At 42.0% G+C, this 22,918-nt stretch overlaps 1 protein-coding gene across 10 annotated transcripts in view; it reads right to left on the reverse strand.

Moving 5' to 3' along the window:
• Positions 1-20,862, reverse strand: part of ABI1 (abl interactor 1) — a 123,247-nt gene extending 102,385 nt beyond the window's left edge. For 8 of the 10 annotated variants that reach the window (XM_089533412.1, XM_089533409.1, XM_089533407.1 and 5 more), the window contains exon 1: positions 20,573-20,784. In XM_089533412.1, the coding sequence (XP_089389538.1) occupies positions 20,573-20,689 (117 nt within the window). In that variant the 5' untranslated portion in view covers positions 20,690-20,784. Of the gene's footprint in view, positions 1-20,572 lie in introns of all 10 variants that reach the window. The other 2 variants (XM_089533414.1, XM_089533413.1) reach the window with 2 other exon arrangements.
• Between the last annotated feature and the right edge of the window lie 2,056 nt (positions 20,863-22,918).

A 22,918-nucleotide genomic window follows, 5' to 3' on the forward strand; every position in this document is an offset into this window, starting at 1 on the left:
ACAATTTATTATTTATTTTATTTATCAAGATCTGAATGTCATGATGCCATACTCAGGACAAGAAGCTGCTGTCAGAACAGAATATAGAGAAGCAGAATGGTTCCCAATCAGCAAAAGGGTCAGGTAAGGCTCTATACTATCACCCTATTTATTCAATCTATATGCAGTGAATATCATATGTAAAGCAGGCTTGGACTCAGAGGCTGGAGGACTGAAGATAGGAGGAAGGAGTATTATCAACCTAAGATATGTAGATGACACAATACTACTAGCAGAAACAAACAAAGACCTAGACTCCTAGAGGAATTACTAAAGAAGGTCAAGGAGGAAAGTGCCAAAGTTGGATTAATGCTGAACATTAAGAAAACAAAAAATAATCACCATGGAAGATCTACAAGAATTCACCCTAGAGAACAAGAAAACTGAAACAGTAAACGAGTTCCCACACCTTCATTCAAATATTGATCAGAACAGAGACTGCAGTCAAAAAATCAGAAGAAGACTAGGATTGGGAAGGGCTGCTATGAAAGAACTGGACAAGATCATAAAATGTAAAGATAAAACTCTGAACACTAAAGTGAGGAAAATCTAAGCCACTGTATTCCGCATCACCATGTACAGATGTGAGAACTAGACAGTGAAGAAAGCTTAGAAAGAAAATCAACTCCTTTGAGATGTAGTGCTGGAGAAAGTGCTGAGGATACCATGGACAGCCAAACAAGTAAATAGGTACTAGAACAAATCAAGCCTGAACTCTCCCTGGAAGCCAAGGCTCCTTCTGCACTGCATTGTACAGATCCAGGGCCGGAGGAGCGCCATGATGCCACATACCGTGTGGAGTGATGCATGGTGTCATGGCACCCTGGGGGCAGAGTTGGGGGCATGCGTCTTGTGTATGCAGTGCCCTGATTCCACCCACCTCCAGGCTGGCCTTAATGGCCAGTCTGAAGAGCCCCCAAGATAACTAAATTGAGTCTGTAATACCTTGGCCATATCATGAGGGTGGGGGGGAATCATCAGAAAAGGCACTGATGCCAGAAAAAGTGGAAAACAGTAGAAAGAGAGGAAGACCACATGCCAAATGGTTAGACTCAGTTAGGGAGAGCATGGGCCTGAGCCTGCAGGACCTAAGCAGAGTGGTTGAGGACATGGTTGCCATGAGTCAAGGTCAACTCAAGGGCAGTTAACAACAACAACTGGGCTTTATGCTGGTGATAGGTAAATTTTTATGCTAGTAACAGGGATTTTTCACAGTAAGCCAGGCTTTATCTCCAAAATTAGAACAAAGGAGAGCCTCCACAAAAACCTTTAACAATTGAGCAGGTTCTTCTAAGAGCAACCAGTTCTTTAGGTTTCTCAGTCCTGATTCATTAGGACTGTTTAGCTGATAACTAGCATTCTGAATCATATTAACCAACTGTTAGCTAATGCAGATCTTTGCACTGTTCAGAATATGATGAGTAGAATAGACTCAATCTAATTAGCTGCTGTATTCAGGTGAAACTTCTGAACAGATCAGAATCCTGTTGCTGCGCTACATCAGTGTAACATGCATCAGTGATTCCCAAACTTTCGTCCTCCAGGTGTTTTGGGCTTCAGCTCCCAGAAGCCTCAGCCATCATGACTGGTTGTGTGGGATTCTGGGAGCCAAAGGCCCAAACAGCTGGAAGGCCAGAGTTTAGGGATCACTGTTCTAAATGATGACAAACAGTTGCATTCAGACCAACTGTTCTTTGCGAATCCAGTGAGGCGGCATAGAGAATCTAGACTCTATAAAGACAACACGCCATTTAACCTTGACTTTACACAAGACAGCTGGTCCTCTACATTTGTGGTTTTGAATTTTGCAGATTTGATTATTTGTAGTTTTGATTAGTATGTTCTTTCTATGAATCTCTGAGTCCTAAAGCGCAACTCTGCCAGAAGTTGAACATAGAGTTGTGCTGGAGAAACTAGAATTTTTAGAGAAAACACTTATCTAAGCATTTGTAGGTCCTCCAGCATGATTCTATGATCAATAAATTATATATTATATAAAAAAAACTTCAGGGAGATGTTGACCACAGAGTTGCACTGGGGGACCTGGAGATTCCTAGAGAGATGTTCTCTTAGATAAAAAGAATAGTGAGTCGTGTGTTGTTGTTTTTTACAATTTTTCCACATTCACAGGGGTCCTTCACCTCTAACCCCAGTGAATGTGAAGGGACAACTGCATAACCAAGGAACAAGTGGGATCAATTCCAAATTGATTTAACTTTTGAATAAAATTGCTGCTACAGTTGGGGATGGATGGGAAGGTCTGCGCTCCCTGATGACCAGAACATCAGGCATAGGGACTTCCATAACTGCTTTAAGGCAGGAAGGGAGGGAAATCCCCAGCATTCGTCTACAGGTGCAATAGCTGGATTAACCAAGCAGGAAGGACTGGTGTACATTTCATGTCTGTTTTGTGTAGCTCTTCACTTCAAAATAGCCCAAAACAAGCACTGCAGATTGGTTTCAATCTGCTTAGTCAGCAAGATTGGCTTCCAGTAAGCATCCATGTTCAGAGTGCTGGTCTTTAAAACATAAGCTTCACACAACTTGAGATCCACATACCATCTGTGGCGCCTTCTGCTGCAACCATCTCCCTGTACACATCCAGGTGTGAAAAATTGCTATCTGTAGCAAAACTTGGAACAGTTACATTTTTGGACTACAATGCCCATAATAGAGATGAGATGTCCAAAATAACTTTTCCAAGTTCTGATCTGAAGTGTGAGGGGTTGCAACCAGAGGAATACTTTTCTGTGGTAGCTCCCAGCCTCTGAATGCCTTCCCCAGGGAAACCCACATAAGCACCCTTGCTGCTGTTCTTTAGGCACGAGGCAAACACATTCCTTTTCCCTAGGCTTTTAAAAAATGTTAAATGCTTGTATTTTTAATTGAGAGTAATTTTAATTGTGCTCTTTGAACAGACTGCTGCTATTTTAGTTTGAATGTTTATTAATTCTGTAAATATTGTTATTTTTATTGGGTTTTTTACTTCCTTGTTAATAACCATGGAAACATGCATTTTTGTTAACGGGGCCGGTTACAAATTATGTAAATAGGTAAATAACTGGATGATGCAACATGACAGTACACTTTGTACTGAAAAGGAGCCCAGGCTGATTTGTTACAGTCTTGTTCACTGAGAACCTCCGCCCTTGTTGTGTGATGCCAGTATTAGTACTATACTCCCTTATTCAGCAAGAGTATTCCAGACAAGCTAAAACTTACATGCTCTTCTTCCAATGAAAATAGGCTTTACTACTGTTTATGCTTGCTTTGCCCTGTAGACAAAACAGAAGAACAGCTGGAAACCTGTCCTGGGAGAAATGCATTCTACTTTAAAAACATTTTCTGTCCTGAAGCCTTGGGAGGAGGGGAAATATTCCCAAACTTTTAAAGTCACTTTTAAAAAAATTAAACATGCAATTCTTGCATGTGCTTGTACTGATACAGTTTGTAATAAGGATTTTGCAACTTCTCACACACTGGATCATCTAAGCTGGATCACACTAACTCCAAGAGTTAGTTAGTTAGTTAGTTAGCATTCGGTGTCAAATGGGGGCTTTTCTCTCTCTTTCTCTCTCTCTCTCTCTCACACACAACGAATACACACTCATACATATAAACACAAGAGGCAACAGAAGACTTTAACACATACACAGAGTGATAAAGAAGGCTTTCACATCACTGTGGACAGATACAGCTAAGGTTTCTCTTCCTCCTAGCTATGCATTTGGAATTCCCTCATCTGGTGCGACTTTTAATAGTGCAGAAAAAGTACAGTAGTCTTGGCCATGAGAAGGAGGCTCAGTATACTCTTCCTCCTCTCAAGTGACGCAATGACTGAAATCATCCCCCAATGATATATCTTAACATGGAGGGTGAAACTTGGAAGTACTGTTAATGAGGGGGAGCTGTGGTACACCCATCTTGAGGGATGCTGGTTGTACACTAACTCTGCTACTCACAGACAGTAAGAGCAATGTAAGAACTGCTGTGTGCAGTTTAATTTCTATTAGTTACAGTGGCCCCTTGGTGTCCATGAGGTTTGGTTCCAGGACCCACCATGGATACCAAAGTTAGTAGATGATGATCCTATTATAAAATGATGTAGTAAAATGGTGAACCTTACATAAAATAGAGAGCCAGTGTGGGTGTAGTGGTTTAAGCACTGCACTACGATTCTGGAGAGCAGTGTTCAATTCACCGCTCAAACATAAAAACCCACTGGGTGATCTTGAGTAAATCGCACGCTCTCAGCTTCAGAGGAATGCAACAGCAAACCCCCTCTGAAGAAACCTACAAAGAAAACCCCATGATTGGTTTGCCTTAGGCTTGACATAAGTAAAAAAATGACTTGGAAACATGCAACAACAACAGTATAAAATGACAAAATCAAGGTTTTCTTTTCAGAATCAAAAAATTTTTTTTTCAAACTGCAGATGGTTGAATCCATGGATGTATAATACGTGGATAAGGAGAGCTGACTGAAAATACTGCCATGCATAATTATATATGAACATTTGATTCTTAACACTGATAGCACATCATCAGAATACTGGTACTAGCAGAGATATTTATATAAGAAAAACTATGAAAGGCTTATTACACAGTCGAATCCATTCCTACTGAGTGGGATGCCACTGTAGCTGTTGTGTGTGCTTTTAAGTAGCAAATTTCATATCTCTAGTTCAGAATAAGAAACCTGTAAAACTGTTAATGGCATCAAGAAATTTTACTCAGACAACAATAAACATGATTAGCATTTCACAACATTATTCATCCAACTACTCATAAAGCACTATCCTTATTTGACCAGTTTGCAAGGGGGGAGAGGGTGTCATACAGCCAAACAACCAAAATTCCCAGGGATGAATGTTGCACAGATGATAGAGACACTTCTCAAAATTAACTCTGTGTCATAGTGGTTTGAGTGTCTGACTACAATTCTGGAGACCAGGGTTCCATTCCCAGCTCAGCCATGAAACCCACTGGGAGACCTTGGGCAAGTCACACTCAGCTTCAGGGAAAGGCAACAGGAAATCTCCTCTGAACAACTCTTGCCAAGAAAACCCCATGATAGGTTTGCCTTAGCATCACCATAAGTCAGAGATGACTTGAAGGCACACAACAACAAATCCAGCATCCTATAAATACTGTAGCGGTAAGCCATGTTCAGTATTGTGAGAGATGTCTTAAATTCTTAACTATGGTAGAAGAGGACACGTGGAAATGTTACTAGTCATGGTTGCATTGCCATTCACCAAACTGGGTAGAAGATTCTGGAAATGTTACTTTTTGGGACTACCTCTTCCAGTCTCTGGGTTATAGTAATGAATTTCTGAGAATATGTAGCAATATAAAACAAGATGGCTACAATTTGGTTAAGGCTATGCAAATGAAGCATATGTCTCTGTGCTAATTTCTTATGACTGAAACCATACATTCATCCCTAGATATGAGGCATTTGGGAAAAAAGCAAGAATCCTAAGAGTTGGGTTAACTTCCCAGCACCAGTGACTCATTCTTAGTCACTAACTTTACCCTTTACTCATCTGGAAATTAAATATAATACAAGCAATTACACAAAAATACTGGCAGGTTTCATTGGATGACTGGCAAAATAAATGGATTTTCTACTTCTAGTAACAACGCTCATCTGCCCTTCAAGAATAAGCACATCTTGACTGAGTATGATTACATATGACCTTCAACTTTACATTTCAGATTTGAAGGTTTTAACACTATGCACACATATCCAAAATAAACTGAGCTCTACTATGCTGTTATGATATTCCTGTTTTTCAAATGTGGCTTATGTAGGTAACTATCCTGGTGGACTATGTTCTCTAGCTCAAATCTGGACTCCTGGCTTGTCATTCCTTTCAACAATGGCTCCTTTTCATCCTGGAGAGAAGTGACCAGTGGGGTCCCACAGGGCTCTGTCCTGGGCCCAGTGCTATTCAACATGACAGAATTGGGGGCATACTTATCAAATTTGCAGATGACAACAAATTAGAAGGAGTAGCTAATACTCCAGAGGACAGAATCAAAATTCAAAACAACCTGAATAAACTAGAAAGCTGGGCCAAAGTTAACAAAATGAACTTCAACACGGAGAAATGTAAGGTATTGCACTTAGGGTGGAAAAATGAAATGCACAGATATAGGATGGAGGACGCCTGGCTGAACTAGACTACATGTGAGAGGGATCTAGGAGTCCAAGTAGACCACAAGTTGAACATGAGTGAACAGTGTGATGCGGCAGCTAAAAAGGCCAATGCAATTTTAGGCTGCATCAATAAAAGTATAAAGTGTCTAGATCAAGAGAAATAATAGTGCAACTCTATTCTGCTCTGGTCAGGCCCCACCTGGAATATTGTGTCCAGTTCTGGACACCACAATTTAAAAAGGACATTGAGAAACTGGAGCGTGTCCAAAGGAGGGCTACTAAAAGGGTGAAAGGTCTGGAAACCATGCCCTATGAGGAATGACTTAGGGAGCTAGGATGTTTAGCCTGGAAAAAAGAAGGTTAACAAGTGATATGATAGCCCTGTTTAAATACCTGAAAGGGTGTCATATTCAGGAGGGAACAAGCTTGTTTTCTGCTGCTCCAGAGAACAGGACCTGGAACAATGGATGCAAGCTACAGAAAAAGAGATTCCACCTCAACATTAGGAGTAACTTCCTGACAGTAAGGGCTGTTCGACAGTGGAACACACTCCCTCAGAGTGTGGTGGAATCTCCTTCCTTGGAGGTCTTTAGACAGAGGCTGGATGGCCATCTGCTGGGGATGCTTTGATGGAGGGTTGCTGCATGGCAGGGGGTTGGACTGGATGGCCCTTGTGGTCTCTTCCAACTCTATGATTCTATGATCCTTGATATCACCCACATTTCCCATTCAAGCTGACTGCCTAACCTTGTTTCATGACAGCACCACATTTAATCTTATCAATTTATGAAAAGTCCCATCCATTTGTGGGATCATGGTACAACTCACACACAATTAATACTATCTAAATAGAGCGGTTAAAGTTAATTTTTTGGATTATAGTTCCCAATATGCCCTAGACAGCATGACTACGGGCCATCCTGATTAAGATATTCTGGGAGCTGCAGTCCAAACAAATAACTCTTCCAAGTGTTGCTTTTAACATGTGTGAAATTCTAATTTGAATAAACATAAGAAAATAAAAATTATTTCAAAAGCATTATGTAAGATTTGCTTCCATGCTAGAATTATTATAATGAAGAGTTTTTCAGTTACGCTTTTTCTGGAAATAAGTATGAGGAAGTACCAGAATATAATAGAAGACTAATTTTTACTGTGTGATTTCAAGGCTGGTTTGCATAGCTCACCCCAGTTTCATCACAGGTTATCCTTTCTCATTGACAATAATAAATAATATAATAATAAAATTTTATTTATATACCGCCCTGTGGCGAACCAATCCGGGCGGTTTACAACATTAAAATAACATACAGCACAAAAACAATATATTTCCCTCCCCCCTTAAAAAGTTATTAAACAACATATCTAATTTAAAACCACAATAACTAGTTAAAATAACAATAAATTAAACAAAATAATACCAACCAACAAACCACTGCAACTTCAGTTCTAAAGAAAAGAAAAGGGGGCTTTGGAGACATTACTGAGGAGGGAGGACATCCTGAGATCCTGGGGCCGGGATATTTCAGTCTGGGAAGGCCTGCCTGAAGAGATCCGTCTTGACAGCCTTTTTGAAGCTGTCCAAAGATGTTAATTGACAGATCTCGTCCGGAAGGTTGTTCCAGAGCCTGGGGGCGACAACAGAGAAAGCCCTCTGGGAGGTCGCCACAAGCCTCGATTTTTGAGGCTGCAACAAGTTCCTCCCAGAGGATCGGAGAGCGCGGGGAGGATTGTATGGGAAGAGGCGGTCTCTGAGAGACAATACATTACTATATAACCAATCTTGGTGGATATGAATTTACAGTTTAAAACATGGAATGCAGAATTGGGGCAGTGCATACATAGGTCCTTTCTTTACCACACCAGGTATACAAATAGGCATGTGCAGCTAGGCAAGTATGTTCTAGTTCCTAATGAGCCTTGGGCGCTCTCAATTAGCTGAAGGTCGTCTTTGCCTTTAGGTTTTATTGCTGCATCTCCCTTAACGCCACCATGTCATCAATAAACCACAATTTTATTTCACCGGTGACTTCATTTCACTTTGACAGATCCTTGAACATGGTTGAACTGGGACCTGATTGGATGAGAACTGTTACAGTCTGCAAGGCAACGTAACATTACTAGTGGTTCTGGCAACCCAGATGCCCAATTATATTTTCATATTGACAGTTGCTAAGGACCACCCTAAACATTTCTCTATGACCTTCAGGAGTCAGTCTGCATTTCATCTGTTGCCAGTCAGCAGTGGAGACACATGAGTAACCAAACTTCTTTACATATAAGACAGATTGGGTCAGGAGGATGGCAGAGCAATGTCTGAGAAAGGGAGGCATGACAAAGCTTCACAAAGAAACTGGCAGACAAGCAGAACACTGATAATTGACAACAGGATGAGGGATGAAGTACAGACTGCACCAGTTTTTCCAACCCCAAATCATTTGAAAATGCACTGGTACCCTTAATGAACTGCTCTCTTTCAAATGTCTGACAGAACAGCCATTGATACCATGGAAGGATAGATAAAACTCAGGACAGGCTAAAAACAAACATCAGTTCATTTTTAAGAAGGAAATCTACTGCATGTTAGATGGTATTAAATAATTAATACTGTTGAAATCTCTTCTTGACCAATGCACTACAATACCTTCCATATCACTGCACACAGTCCAGAGAGATCTGACCTGTGAAAGGGGATTTCTGTAGAGAATTATTGTGTCGTATTAAAAAGTGCTGAGTTTTCATATCGTTGTGAGAATGTTGGAATGTTCAACAATAAAATATCTCAAAATACCCAGGATTTCTAAGCAATCTATTATTTCAATTATTCATTTTCTTCATGTCTTACTAGAAGGGTGGTCAGAATATAACCGATGGACCATGATCATATTCTGCTGGACCAGCTCATATTGGGATGCTTACAAATAATATTAGGTTAGGCACGATCTGGCAATATATTATATATTCTATTGTCCTATATTCGAGCTAGCTATGTTTTTATTTGCTAGACGTTTCTCTGCACACACTCTTACTTTGCAAATTTAACATGGCCAACAAGGATTCTAGCATTTTTTTAAAAATGGTAGAGCACACCACTGTGCAGTCAGTCCATTCCTGCCTGATAGAGAAGGCGATTCAGCTACTACAGTCGGCCCTTCTTATACATGGGTTTTTTATACATGGATTCAAGCATCCACGGTTTGAATACGTTAAAAAAAGTATAAATTTTAAATATCAAACCTTGATTTTCCATGTTTATAAGGGACACCATTTTGCTTTGGCATTATATTTAATGGGACTTGAGCATCCACGGATTTTGTTATCCACGGCAGATATTGGAACCAAATCCCAGCGTATACCAAGGGTCCACTGTATATTACAATTGCAAAATAAGAACACTTACTCAGTGTACGGACCACTTCCTCAGGATCTAGTGAGGCTTATACCCAGGCAGGAATGTTTAGAATCCACTACAGCCATTCCATGTTTTCTTTTTCTTTTTCAAGTTAGCTAGCTCCATACCTAGCCATGGTATGGAAGCACAGAGAAGCTGAATAATGATAAAAAGATGGAGGGGGGGGGAGATCACTTAAGTGGTTCATGGCCACTAGGTTTTCTGCCACCCACCTGCACCATCATCCTGTTGCCTCCATTTAAATGCACATTCCAAACTGCCACCTGTCAACCACATGCCCTGCCCAACATGCAATGGGTAAGATCATGCATAACGTCTGAATACATGAGTGTAAAATGACAGGTATCACCAGCAAAATGTCAGGCTGAAGTCTTAATAGATACTGTAGAACGAAGTAATTACAGCATCCAACACTCTCTTCAGCTTTTTTCTGTTTATATTTGGTTGTAAAATAAATTACCTCCCTTCATGTCATTTAGATATGTTTTTATCTATTTCCACGGTAGTGAAGCCGATAAAACAAGATTTGGAAATTTAAGACAGATTTAGAAGAACTTAGCTCTTACAATCTTCCACCATTACTCAAATCCAAAAATCCCCCACATTATTTGCATCAGCTTCCCTTTATTTATATTCAGTTCCTTATGCCTCTTCCTACTTCCAGCAGCTGACACACACTTTAATTTCCTCAGTATTGTAGGGTCTTTGAACCTCACTGGATCCTTTCAAGTCCCTTGTACCAGCATTCCCTTTTCATTCCTCTCAGATAAGTGCTGATTACCTGGAAGGCTTATCTGACCCAAAGGGCTAGCTATACTGGTATCTGGAATTTTGTTTGGTTGTTGCTTGCATCACTGCACACGGTAGCCAGAAGCCACTTTTCAGTATAATACAATATTGGCAGCCACAGCTTCAGCAGTTGGAGGGAGGAAGTAAAATTCAAATCCAAAAGATTGGAACCAAGATTTGTCTATCATATAGTGATTAAATTTAGAATGAACGCTGGCAGTCAGGTTTAAGTCACACTTGTCCAATCAAAGAATGCAAGATGTCAAATATATCTTTCACAGTTAGGCACTTCTATCAGGATCCTCTTATGTTTTGATTAAAGAGACAGTTGAGAGACAAAACTTGTTCTGTCTTCCACTCAGCAAAGCAGGCTTGATATTATAATGAAGCTGCCTTTCTCTACTGGGATGAACTCTGCACTTCACAAACACACACACACACACCAACTAGGTATACCATGATTTTGAAAGCTTTAACACCTCAGCCATGAAAATTTAGGCTCCTTAGACTGAGACAGAGTAACTAAGGCGGGATACAGACCTCCCCTTTCCCCAACAGATCGGGGCCTCAGCTGCCACAGCAGCAGCCCCAGAGGCCCCGATCCACCGCTTTTCCTGGCCTTGGGGAAGCAGCAAAATGCCGCTTCCCCACGGCCTGGAAAGGGGTGTTCTTGAGGCTTCATGCCCCAAGGACACCCCGACAGCAGCGGGGAAAGGAAGAAAGGGGCCACTTGACCCCTTTCTCTTTGTATGACTGGCGCGGCTGTTTAAAGGCCATGCCAGCGATACACGCGGCCAAAGGAGCTCCAAAACGGAGCTCCTTCTGGTACCACTGAAAGGGCACCACAAGCACCCTCCAGCAGCGCCAGGACATCACGTCCGCGCCGCTTGGCTGCAGCACGGCCGTGACATCGTAACGGCTGTGCCCATGTAGAAAGGGCGTCGCCATTACAACGTACTAGGGTTGTGGGGCGTCTGGAAAGGACGCCCCAAGGCAACCCTAATATGTATCCAGGCCGGCGCTTTGCGCCGGTCTGGATACCGCCTAGGATTACAAAAGCAACAATTCAACAAACTTTTACCTGACATTTACATCATAATGATACTTACATCTGATGGGTTTATTCACACATTCTTTTTTGGACAAATATGTGAACGATCTCACTCATGTATTCCGGGTTTGTTATTCACATGTGTCAACACTCGAATAAAGATGGTGTAAATGATGCAAATGTATTTGAAGCCCATTCAAGGCATGAAAAGTGTTATCCTGGTTTATTCCAGCTCTATTTGCATCAGTTATTCACACATCTGAGAATCTGAAACTTTTAGAAAAACTCAGAAAAAAATTATCCCAGGCTAAATGGGGTTTTTTTTGGCAGCACTCCCCAAAACTTGATTGGATGCATTTGAAGTATGTGTGAACAACAAAGATTCAACCCAGATTCTACCTGGATTACTTTCATCGTCTGAATAACCCCTGAGTAGACTTACATCAGATCACAGTGCTATGAACTTAACTGCTGAGCATGGGTTTGAGTCAAGCAATAGCATTTACATTGTTATACCGCTTCATAGTGTACTCAGAACTCTCTGAGCAGTTTACAATCTGTAGCCAAAACCACCAGTCTAGGCTTCATCCATCCACTGTCAATCTAATTACTACAGCAACATTGCCTTTTATGTCTGCTTACATCCACATTTAATCTGTTGCACCTGTGTGTGTATGTGTTATTGTGTTACCTGTCGACTTATGTCGACCTCATGAATTCCATAGGGTTTTCTTAGGCAAGGAATATTCAGAGATGGTTTTGCCTGTTTGCCAATCCTCTAAAACAATGATGGAGAACCTTTTAGAGACCGAGTGCCCAAACTGCAACCTAAAACTTACTTATTTATCACAAAGTGCTGCGTCCCTCTGGATTCTAGTGACAAACTGTAGTGAACTCTGTGTTGGGACGATGGTGCATGTGCCCACAGAGAGGGCTCTGAGTGCCACCTCTGCTCTAAAATATAGCTTACAGCACCTGATATTCATTGGCAGTCTCCCAGCCAAGTTCTAATCAGGACTGGCCCTGCTTAGCTTCTAAGATTAGATGGAATCTGCTGCAAAAAATAATATATTTCTAAGTATTTAGCAACAAAATAGTCCATATATTTTTATTCTGTAGGCATGCATCTTCTTTAAGTCTCTACTGTGCCTACATAGTACTCTGTAAGGTTAGGAAAGGAATGTCCATATCAACAAGAAATTAAACCCAGTTAAGACTAATGAAGTCACCAGTTGTAGAGACTTCCTTTCCAACCTCCAGGGTGTACATACACACACACAGAGCACTACATTGCCTTGTGTGTCACACTCTCTAATCCTAGGGCAGCCCCATCAGCAAAGACACTGACACTACAAGCAAATCAATCCTCTCAAAAAGTAATCTCTGCACTAGTCCAACTGCCGGACAGATGGCTTTGTGCAACTGCTAGTATAACTCTGTCTTACACTAAAAATCAAATCGGTATTATCAAGTCATTTATCACTTTAATACTGAATTGGGCTAAACCCACATAAAGCAGAAAAATTAGGTATTAACCTAAAAGATGTCATCTAGTTCTTTCTTGTATACCTTAGCATCAACAGACACCTTTCCATCATTTATTCACCTGTTGCTTACAACAGCTTTGCTTTCAAAGCATATGAACTGGGTTATGTGTGCTTAAATGGGTTACTATTAGTTTTTAAATAAACTTTTCCCTCTTGGGGTAAAGCACATGCACTTGAAACCATTCTGAAAACAGCCAGCAATACTGTACAGGTTTGCCAAAGCTTCATCAGATAGATGGGAGGGGAAACCACACACACACACCAAACAGGTCAAAACATGTGCTGCAGTTGCCACACCACTGTATTTGTCATATTTCCCATGAGTAAAACCAAAAGCAACCTCGCCTTTTCAAAGCATTTGTATCAACAGCTTTTTTTGGGTGGAGCAAGCAATCTTTGAAGCAGAAAAAAGTTCAACTCTTGTCACTGTAAATATGTAGAGAAGAGTTCAAACTCTGACTGCTGGCATTTCAAGGTTAAAACCTGCTCTCCCTCAAGGACTTTCTGGGTAAATTCCAATGAAGTCTAAACAGGAAAAACACTCTTTTGCAAAATAATATTCAGACTACATTTTAAGCTGGGTGAACTATATTCACAGGCTTTTCATGTGGTTTTCTCTCAGTTTTGGAAGACTAAGGCCTTATCACACGAGAGATTGGAACTCCAATCCAGAGCATATCCGAATTGAAGGGGAAGCAGAATCAATTCGAATCCAAGGCAATTCACGTGATGAATTATCACATGTGAAGAACAAAATTGTGGTCATTCCTCAGTCAAAGCGGAGCGAGTGCACATTAAATTATCACACTGGTACATACCATGCCAATTCAACAATTTGAACTGGCACCCTTGCACATAATCAGTGGGGCTCTGAATGCATCGAGATCTTTTATGCTTCCGGGCTGAAGAAAGGAGCCACTACCTGGTTCCTGTTTCATGTGAATGCAACCCTCACGTGAATTGTTCCTGTCATCTCTCCCTCCAACCCCAGATCAGCCCCTCCATTGCTCCTGTCATCCCTCCCCAGCCCCAGATCAGCCCCTCTATTGCTCCCATCTCTTCCCCCAGCCCCAGATCACCCCCTCCATTGCTCCTGTCATCTCTCTCCCCAGCCCCAGATCATCCCCTCCATTGCTCCCATCTCAACTCTATGGAATTCTGGGAGTTGGAGTTCCTGTCACCTTTCCCCCCAGCCCCAGATCACTCCTCTATTGCTCCTGTCATCTCTCTCCCGAGCCCCAAATCGCCCCCTCCATTGCTCCTGCCATCCCTCCCCAGCCCCACATCGCCCCTCCATTGCTCCTGCCATCCCTCCCCAGCCCCAGATCGCCCCTCCATTGCTCCCATCTCTCCCCCCCAGCCTCTGATCACCCCCTCCATTGTCAGCTACATCCAGACGTGCCCTCCATTCTTGAAGGAGCACCGGAAGCAAATGGAGCAAAATTGCAACACCGCATCATGGGAAATTTTCCACCTTGGAGGTTTGGGGGGATGTATCAGGATGGAAGCAAAGCTGCATTCCACACCAGACCAATTCAGATTGAAATTGAAGTGAGCTTGGAAACAATTTTTGTGAATTTGCTTGTTACCGAATTCACAAAAAATGAGAAGTCACTTCGGATTGACTGTGGATCCGCCTCAGAATGACCCCCCCCCTAGAAAGTAATCGTGTGTGATAATACGTCACATTTTAACGTGAATTTGCATGGTTGGACCAGGAGTGACTCCGGATCTGAGCTGCAAAACCCCTTAAGGGCCATATACTAACTAGTTGGTTTAATGTTATGCATGTGTGTATAAGCACATTTTACCATAATGCCTACTGCTGACATCACTAACCTACCCCTGTAGGATTTCCATATCTCCTGAATTATTTGAGTTTAAACTGAAGAGGAAAAAATATTATGCAATTTCCAAATGATCCAGAGAGGGTCCAAGCTAAAGTATCACTGCAAGTAAATGAGCAATATAAACAAAGTGCCCTGTCTTTACCTGAAAGATGCCTCTCCCTATAACTTTTTTGCCACTTTACCCAATAAGTTTCACTTGGCCAAGCATAGCTTGGGTACAGGTAGTTTTTAGCCTAATTTAAAGTTTACATATGAAACATCTGCACAGCTTATCATTTGTTTTCTGGGATCAGTTCAAGGTTTTAATCCTAAACTTTAGACCTCTAAACTGCTGAGGGTCTAGCTATTTCCTAAGAGACCACATGTCCTGTTAGGGAGACTGTTCAGTTATTACAATCTGCAAAAAACATGCTTTTGAGGAAACCATCACTTACAGAGGCCTATTGTAGTGTAGTGGTTTGAGCGATGTTGTTGTTATTGTGTGCCTTCAAGTCTTTCCCGACTTATAGCAACCCTAAGGCAAACCTATCATGGTTTTTCTCCCCCCCCCCCCACAAGATTTGTTTAGAGGAGTTTTGCCATTGTTTTCCCCTGAGGCTGAGAGTCTGTGATTTGCCCAAGGTCACCCAGTGCCTTTCATGGCCAAGCTGAGAATCGAACCCTGGTCTCCAACTTGTTGTCTAACACTCAAACCACTATGCCATTCTGGCTCTCTGGTTTGAATACTGGACTACAACTCTGGACACCAGGGCTTAAATCCCTGTTCAGCCATGGATATCCACTGAGTGACCTTGGGCAAATCACAATCTCTCAGCCTCAGAAGGAAGCAAAAACCTCTCTGAATAAATCCTAAGAGAAAAAAATGTGATAGGGTCACCCTAGGGTGACCATAAGTTGGACACAACTTGAAGGCACACAACAACAATACAATTTATTAAAAAATAAATATATATTATTATTATTACAATAGGCATGCATGAAAGGGCTTCTGCCAAACTGTTAAATGTTCCCCTTTCAGAGTTTAGATCTATCTTTGTGCTCTCAGCTTTTTGAAAAGATGCTGAGACACATCTGTTCAACTTGGCCCTTTACACTGCATTTAGTCATTTCAATTTTGTTTTTAATATGATTTCATTGATGAATTTGTTTCCTTTTTATATTGTTGTTTACTTGAATTTCTTGTCTGTAACAGTGATGAAATTTATAATTAATAGCTTATGTTAATAATATAAAATACTAATGAATCAAATTCTTAGAAGTTAAGAACTATAACATAAGGATTGTGTTAACATGAGGATTTACAAAAGTAACAGGAAGGGGGGCTTCAAAACGGTGTAAGCCGGTAGCTATCAGCAAATCCACAACTTATCAATATGTATTGCATATTATGAACCATTCTTCAGTATACAAATGTTACAGAAACGTCACAGAGAAGCCCTTAACATATCTACCAGGCTACAGAAACTTTACTACAGCATGTGCCTGTTATATCCCAATGTAGTTTGAACAGTGTGACTGGCAATGCAAAGAATCACACAGAAGTAATGTTGAATGACTGATTCCTCAGGCAAGAAATATATTATAAGGCTAACGTACAGCCTCCCTCTATCCCAATAACGCTGAATGGACAATAACAAATATATCTGATAAAACGTTTCCCTACTTCTAAAAATGCTGCAATATTTATATAACACTTTTCATAAGTACCTCACATATTATCACAATTCTGGCAAGAACCCTGTAAATTAAACTGGAATTATCCCCATAGCAGCAATAGAAACTGAGAAATAGCTGTTAGCCTAAGGTCCAAAACACACTGCAGAAATAATCCAATTTGAAACCACTTTAAGCCAGGGCTCAACGCTATGGAATTCTAGGAGCTGTAGTTTTGTGAGATATTTAGTCCTCTCTGTCAGAGACCTCTGATGCCACAACAAACTACAATTCTCAGGACTCCATAGCACTGAACCAGGGCAGTTAAAGTGGTCTCAAACTGGATTAATTCTCCAGTGTGTTTTGGAAATAAGACTACTCAACTGAGAATAGAAATGGAATTTTAACCAGGGACTTTCTTACTGGGAGCTCATTCTACACAACTTCCGCTTTGGCTACTACTGTTGAATGCCATGAGTTTATTATTTGGGAGAGGGGTTTATTCAGAATGCTCAAAGCAAAGCCACTCAGAGTCAGCCCTTCCTTTTAGAACATATAACACATTTCAGAGCTTTCCAGTATTTAAGGTTTACCAGTGTCACCACACCTTCTGTGTCTGAACACCTAATGATGTAGACTCACTAGAGAGACTGCATACTCTTTCCTCCCTTGTTTCACCTGCATCCCAATGGACAAACAATGCATATAATCCAGTCAGATTTGACTGGGGAGGTTCTATGAAGAAATCCGTATTCTGATTTTGATTACTTAAGGAAGGAGTGACTATATATCACAGCAACAGATCTGTGCATTTAAGCATAGACCTGGCCCTAAGTAGAATTAATGTTTGATTAAAAACTGCACAGGTAAAGAGCAACGAACCCTCCTAATGTACACTTATTACCACCATTTCCAATCACTTTTCTCTGGGTCAGACGCACACTGATATCTGAGTTCATCTGAGGAGAAACACACCCCAGGAGGACAGACCATGAGGAGGTACCTTGCAGACAGACACTGCACTTCATGGACTGCTCAATAGGCTCTTTTTTACTTTATAAAAATGACTCCCCATGCTCTTCTTTCCATGCAATTTATGTTTAAACAGTAATTCATCATAGTCACAAGTACCTTGGCCTTCATGTTAGCAAAGTAAAAGATTACAGGACTACAGAGAAGCAATCCAAGCAGACAACAAAAAGGAACAATGAAATAGCCACATTTTCCCCAGAATGCCATCTACCCCATGAGAAAATTTGGAGTCTAGTTACAGCAGAACTGGACATACAAAGATAAGGTAGCAAATGCTGAGCTCAGACACATTAACAGGTACTTGGGAATGGCTAGTAGACAGACATGCAGCGTGCAACAAGTTCCATAACTCTTTTATCTGGATAAAAATTCATGCAGAATTGTGAATCTGTGGTTACTTAAATATTTTTCTGAACAGAAGGGTGCAAAAAAACCATCAATGGCTATAGTCTTACACATATTTGTTGGGGAATGTTAGTGGGATGTGAACACTGGATTGTGCTGTGTAAGTCTATTAAAATACATAGGAATCTATATCACTATTAAGAATTTTTCTTACGGGGGCAAATGGGTTTATAGCAATCCCACACACACATAAAAAAGGTTGCAGGGAGACTAGACAAAAAGCAGCAAGAATAAAAGTAAGACTCCTTTACTAATTAACAAGGAGACTCAAACATAATATGAGGTTAAATTATAGCTGTAGGGTGTTTTAATTACGAAAAAAGCAAACCTACACATTTAGAGGGCTAAATGGGTGCTCTCTTTTTCCTGGCTGCATACCTACACTTCATTTCTCCCACATTCGGATAATTTCAGCAATCTAGAATCACCACAGCATCACGTCAGAAAACATAATTCATTTAGCCTCGGTAAGAATTACATGCCAAATATTAAACAAACAGTGCCCACAGAGAATTCATTTCACATTATTAAATTACATGAAATCATTCATGAGAGAGAGAGAGAGCATATACGCTTGCATGCAGAAGCAAAAGGAAGGAGAGAGCATGTCAGCCTCTCCTTTCATAAATTTAGGGTTTCTTCACATTGCTATGCCAAGCAATTCTTCACTCAATTCAGCTGAATCTGTCCCCCTCTCCATTAAAATAAACCCGCTCCTGAGCAGGGTGACCAGATGTCATAACCACAAAGGAGGATGAGCCACCACAAAATGTAGGACCTTCCAGAAGAATGTAGGGTATGACAAAATAAAAGCTAGAAACACTCATAGAAGTAACGAACAGCTTCATTTATATACCGCTTCATACTGAACTAACAACACATGCTTCTCAGTCATGCTCAAAATAGAGGATATTTTGAAATTCTTCCTGGGGGGAGGTTGAAATGTAGGACATGTCCTGGAAAAGAAGGATGGCTGATCACCCTGTTTCTGGGGGAAGTCTGATGTCATTCTTCCTTCCCAGTTGGAGGCCAGTTTTTGTTTTTTTGTTTTGTAATTGCTGGCTTTCAAAAGCACACCTATAAATGAACATATATTATCACAACCCCCAAAGAGAAGCTGAAGGGAAACAGACCAAGAATGAGGAACTCAGCCTGAGGAAGAAAAACAGGCAGAGCCCTTCTTCAAGACATGTTGTATCACTTCTCTCTCTCACACACACACACACCCCTCTGGCCTCTAGAGATACACAGCAACACAACACAAGGAAGTCAGTAATGCCTGCCTTAGAATAAATTAACCCTATAAGGCACACCCTTTGCTGATCCAAAGGGGAAAAATAAAGCAACCCTCCCTTCTGCCACCCAGACTAAGGTGGCACTGAGTGAGAAAAGGAGAAGAGGAAGAGGAAGAGGAAGAAGAAGGCTTGTTTGGTTCAAAAGTTTGGTTCAAAAAGGAAGGAGGGAATCCAGGGAGAGTTAAAGTGAGGCTATCACTGCATCTGCACTGCAGAAATAATCTGGTTTGACACCACATGAATGGCCATAACTCCATGCTATGTAATTCTGAGAACTGTAGTTTTGCTCATGAGGCACCTCCATCGCAGGATTGCAACAAACTATAAATGCCCAGAATTCCAGAACACTGAGCCATGGCAGCTCAAGAGTGCATCTACACTGCAGAAATAATCCAGTCTGACACCACTTTATGGGTCCATGCTGCGGATTCTGAGACTTGTAGTTTTGTGAGGCACCAGCCATCCTGTCCACCATTCCCAGAATTCAATATCATTATTATTATTTTCCACATTATTATTTATAATGATGATAAATTCCACAGCATGGAGGCATGACCACTAAAGCGGTGTCAAACTGGGTTATGTCTGTAGTGTGGATGTTCTCAATGTATCGGTGAGGACGGAAGAAACTGTGCTTTGAAAAACTGGTAGCAACAGTCATTGCCCACTTCCTCTAGCAGAGAGAAAGGAGTGGGTAGCTCCTCATTCTCCTGCCATTTAGGTGAAAGAGAGAGAGGGGAAGGAAGGAAGGAGGGAGGGAGGAAAGGAAGAGAGGGAGGGAGATGAAGGAAGGAAGGAAGGGAGAGAGGGAAGAAGGAAGGAAGGAGGGAGGGAGAGAAGAAGGAAGGAAAGAAGGAGGGAGGGAGGGAGGGAGGAGAAGGAAGGGAGGGAGAGAGGGAGGAGAGAGGTGAAGGAAGAGAGGGAGGAGAAGGAAGAGAGGAAGGAAGGGATGGAGGAGAAGGAAGAGAGGAAGGGAGGGAGGGAGAGAGGGAGGAGGAGAAGGAAGGAAGAGAGGGAGGAGAAGGAAGAGAGGGAGGAAGGGAGGGAGGGAGGAGAAGGAAGGGAGGGAGGGAGAGAGAGAGGAGAAGGAAGGAAGGGAGGAAGGAGAAGGAAGAGAGGGAGGAAGGAAGGGAGGGAGAAGGCAGGAAGGAAGGAAAGAATGAGGGAGGGAGGAGAAGGAAGGAAGGAGGTAAGAAAGAGAAGGAAGGGAGGGAGGAGGAAAGAGGGAGGGAGGCAAAGAAAGAAGGAAGGAAAGGAGGAGGCGATGAATGTTTCTTCCCCCTCCCTTCCCTGCCAGGAGCCCACCAGGAGAGCCAGCCCTGCTGCTTCTTACCTGGATGTAGTTGTTCTCGCAGTAGTCGGCGACCCTGGTGAGGTTCTGGTAGCTCTCGAGCAAAGCCCGCTTGCCAGAAGGGATTTCCTCTTCTAGTAACATCTGCAGCTCTGCCATTTTCCACCCCTCCGCATCGCTTCCTCGGGCAGAGAGAGAGAGAGAGCGCCCAGCCAGCAGCCCCTGCCCGCCTGGTCCCACGGGGATCGGGGCGCCCTGCTTCGCCTCGCTTTCGACACAGAGAGAGAGAGAGACAGGAAGGAGGAGGAGGACAGAGGCTTCGCTTTCCCCACCCACCTTCGCCTTCTCTGCCTTGCCTTTTTTGCCTCCTCGCAGCCACCGTCCTCCTCCTCCTCCTCCTCAGGAAAAAAAGGCGGTCGCAAGGCATGCTGGGAGGTGTAGTCCTGGCTCTTCCTGCCTTACCATTCAGAAACATATAGCTGTGTGAAGTCTGGGAAATCAGGGTGTCCTCCATTTCAGCCTTCTCTCCAGGAAGAACTTCAAAGGGTCCTCCATCCTGAGCATAGCTCAAGAAGCATGCATTTGCATTTATAGGAATGAATGGGGCTTTTGTAAGGTTTTGTTTGGTCCTGCCAGTCTTGGATGTCCTACATTTTTCCTCGGGTGTTAGGACATCTGGTCACCCTGGTGTCCTACATTCGTCCTCCTTTGTGCTTAGGACAGCTGATCACCCTGATCTTGCAGCCCTTCTGAGACTGAGGTGAAGGAGAGATGCTGGTAGCAGGAGCTTTCATTTTCCATGTTGTGTGTTGTGTTGTGTGCCTTCAAGTCCTTTCCAACTTGTGGTGACTCTAAGGCGAATCTATTACGGGGTTTTCTTGGCAAGATTGGTTTAGAGGAGGTTTACCATTGCCTTCCCGTGAGGCTGAGAGAGTGTGACTTGCCCAAGGTCACCCAATGAATGGGTTTCATGGCCAAGCCAGGAACTGAACCCTTGCCTCCAGAGTCCTAGTCCAGCATTCAAACCACTATGCCATGCTGCCTCTCTTCATTTTATGCCATTCTCTTATCACTCCTTATTAAGTTTTTTAAGCAGCACTTGTAGCGGGTGCCTTTAGTGTAGTAAGGGCAACTGTTTCCACCTATGCTTTTCCTCCTAAAACAACAGTGAGATGTACATCGTCAACTGTCCGCTTTATGGAAGTGTGGAGAAAGGTCTCTTATCTCATTGGTTTTTGTCATTATTTCTGACTTATGACAACCCTCAGGCAAATCTATCATGGGGTTTTCTTGGCAAGATTCTTCAGAGGAGGTTTGCCATTGCCTTTTCTTGAGGCTGAGAGAGTGTGACTTGCCCAGGGTCACCCAGTGGGTTTACATGGCTGAGCCAGGATTCAAACCCTGGTCTCCTGGGTCATAGTCCAATGCTCAAACCACTCCGCCATAGGCACATCTAATTTCCAACAGAATTGGATTGAAAAACCATGCTGCTATGTTTGTGTTTTCACAAAATAGGTTTGCAGAGGTAACATCTTGAACATACATTAAGAGATATATTCAGGGGTAGCCATGTTAGCCATGTAGCAAAATACAATAACATTTATTCATTCAAGTCTACAAAAGGTCATGCTACCAACTTTTATCTTTCAGTTAGTCTCAAAGGTGCTGCAGGATCCCTTTGCATACTTCCTTACCATAACAGTCTTTTGGGAGCATTCCTACACTTATCCTTAGCTACATTGGTTCTATGATGGAGAGGTAAAAGGACGCATTGGAAAGGTTGGCCTAAGATTGGAAAGCAGGTACTGAAAATAGTTTGGCTGTTTGCTCAAATCTTGCAAAAACCATCCAACCCCAAAGGATATTTTTGAGTAGTAAATCATTACAGACTTGGAACAATTATTAAAGAACATCAAAGAAAAAAGTGCAAAGGTGGGCTTAATACTGAAAGAAAACAAACATAATGACCATAGGGGATCTACACACATTCAACCTAGACAATAAGGAAATAGAAATAGTAAAAGAGTTCTGCTGCCTGGCATCAAACATCAATCAGAATGGAGACTGTAGCCAAGAAATCAGAAGAAGACTAGAAATGGAAAGGGCAGCCATGAAAGAGCTAGAAAGTTAGAATCATACAACCCATAGTATTCCCCATCTTCATGTACAGATGCAAGATCTGAAAAAAAGCAAATAGGAAGAAAATCAACTCCTTTAGGATGTGGTGCTGAAAAAGAGTGCTGAGGATACTGTTGACAGCCAAGAAGACAGTCAAATGGATCCTTGAACAGATCAAGCCTGAATCCTCCCTGGAAGCCAAGATGATCAAACTGAGGTTGTTGTACTTTGGTCACTTTGTGAGATGGCATGACTCATTTTTAAAAATGC

This window comes from Sceloporus occidentalis, unplaced genomic scaffold (assembly GCF_023333645.1).
Source record: "Sceloporus occidentalis isolate IW3139 unplaced genomic scaffold, rSceOcc1.0.p SCAF_7, whole genome shotgun sequence".
NCBI classification, from domain to species: Eukaryota; Metazoa; Chordata; class Lepidosauria; order Squamata; family Phrynosomatidae; genus Sceloporus; species Sceloporus occidentalis.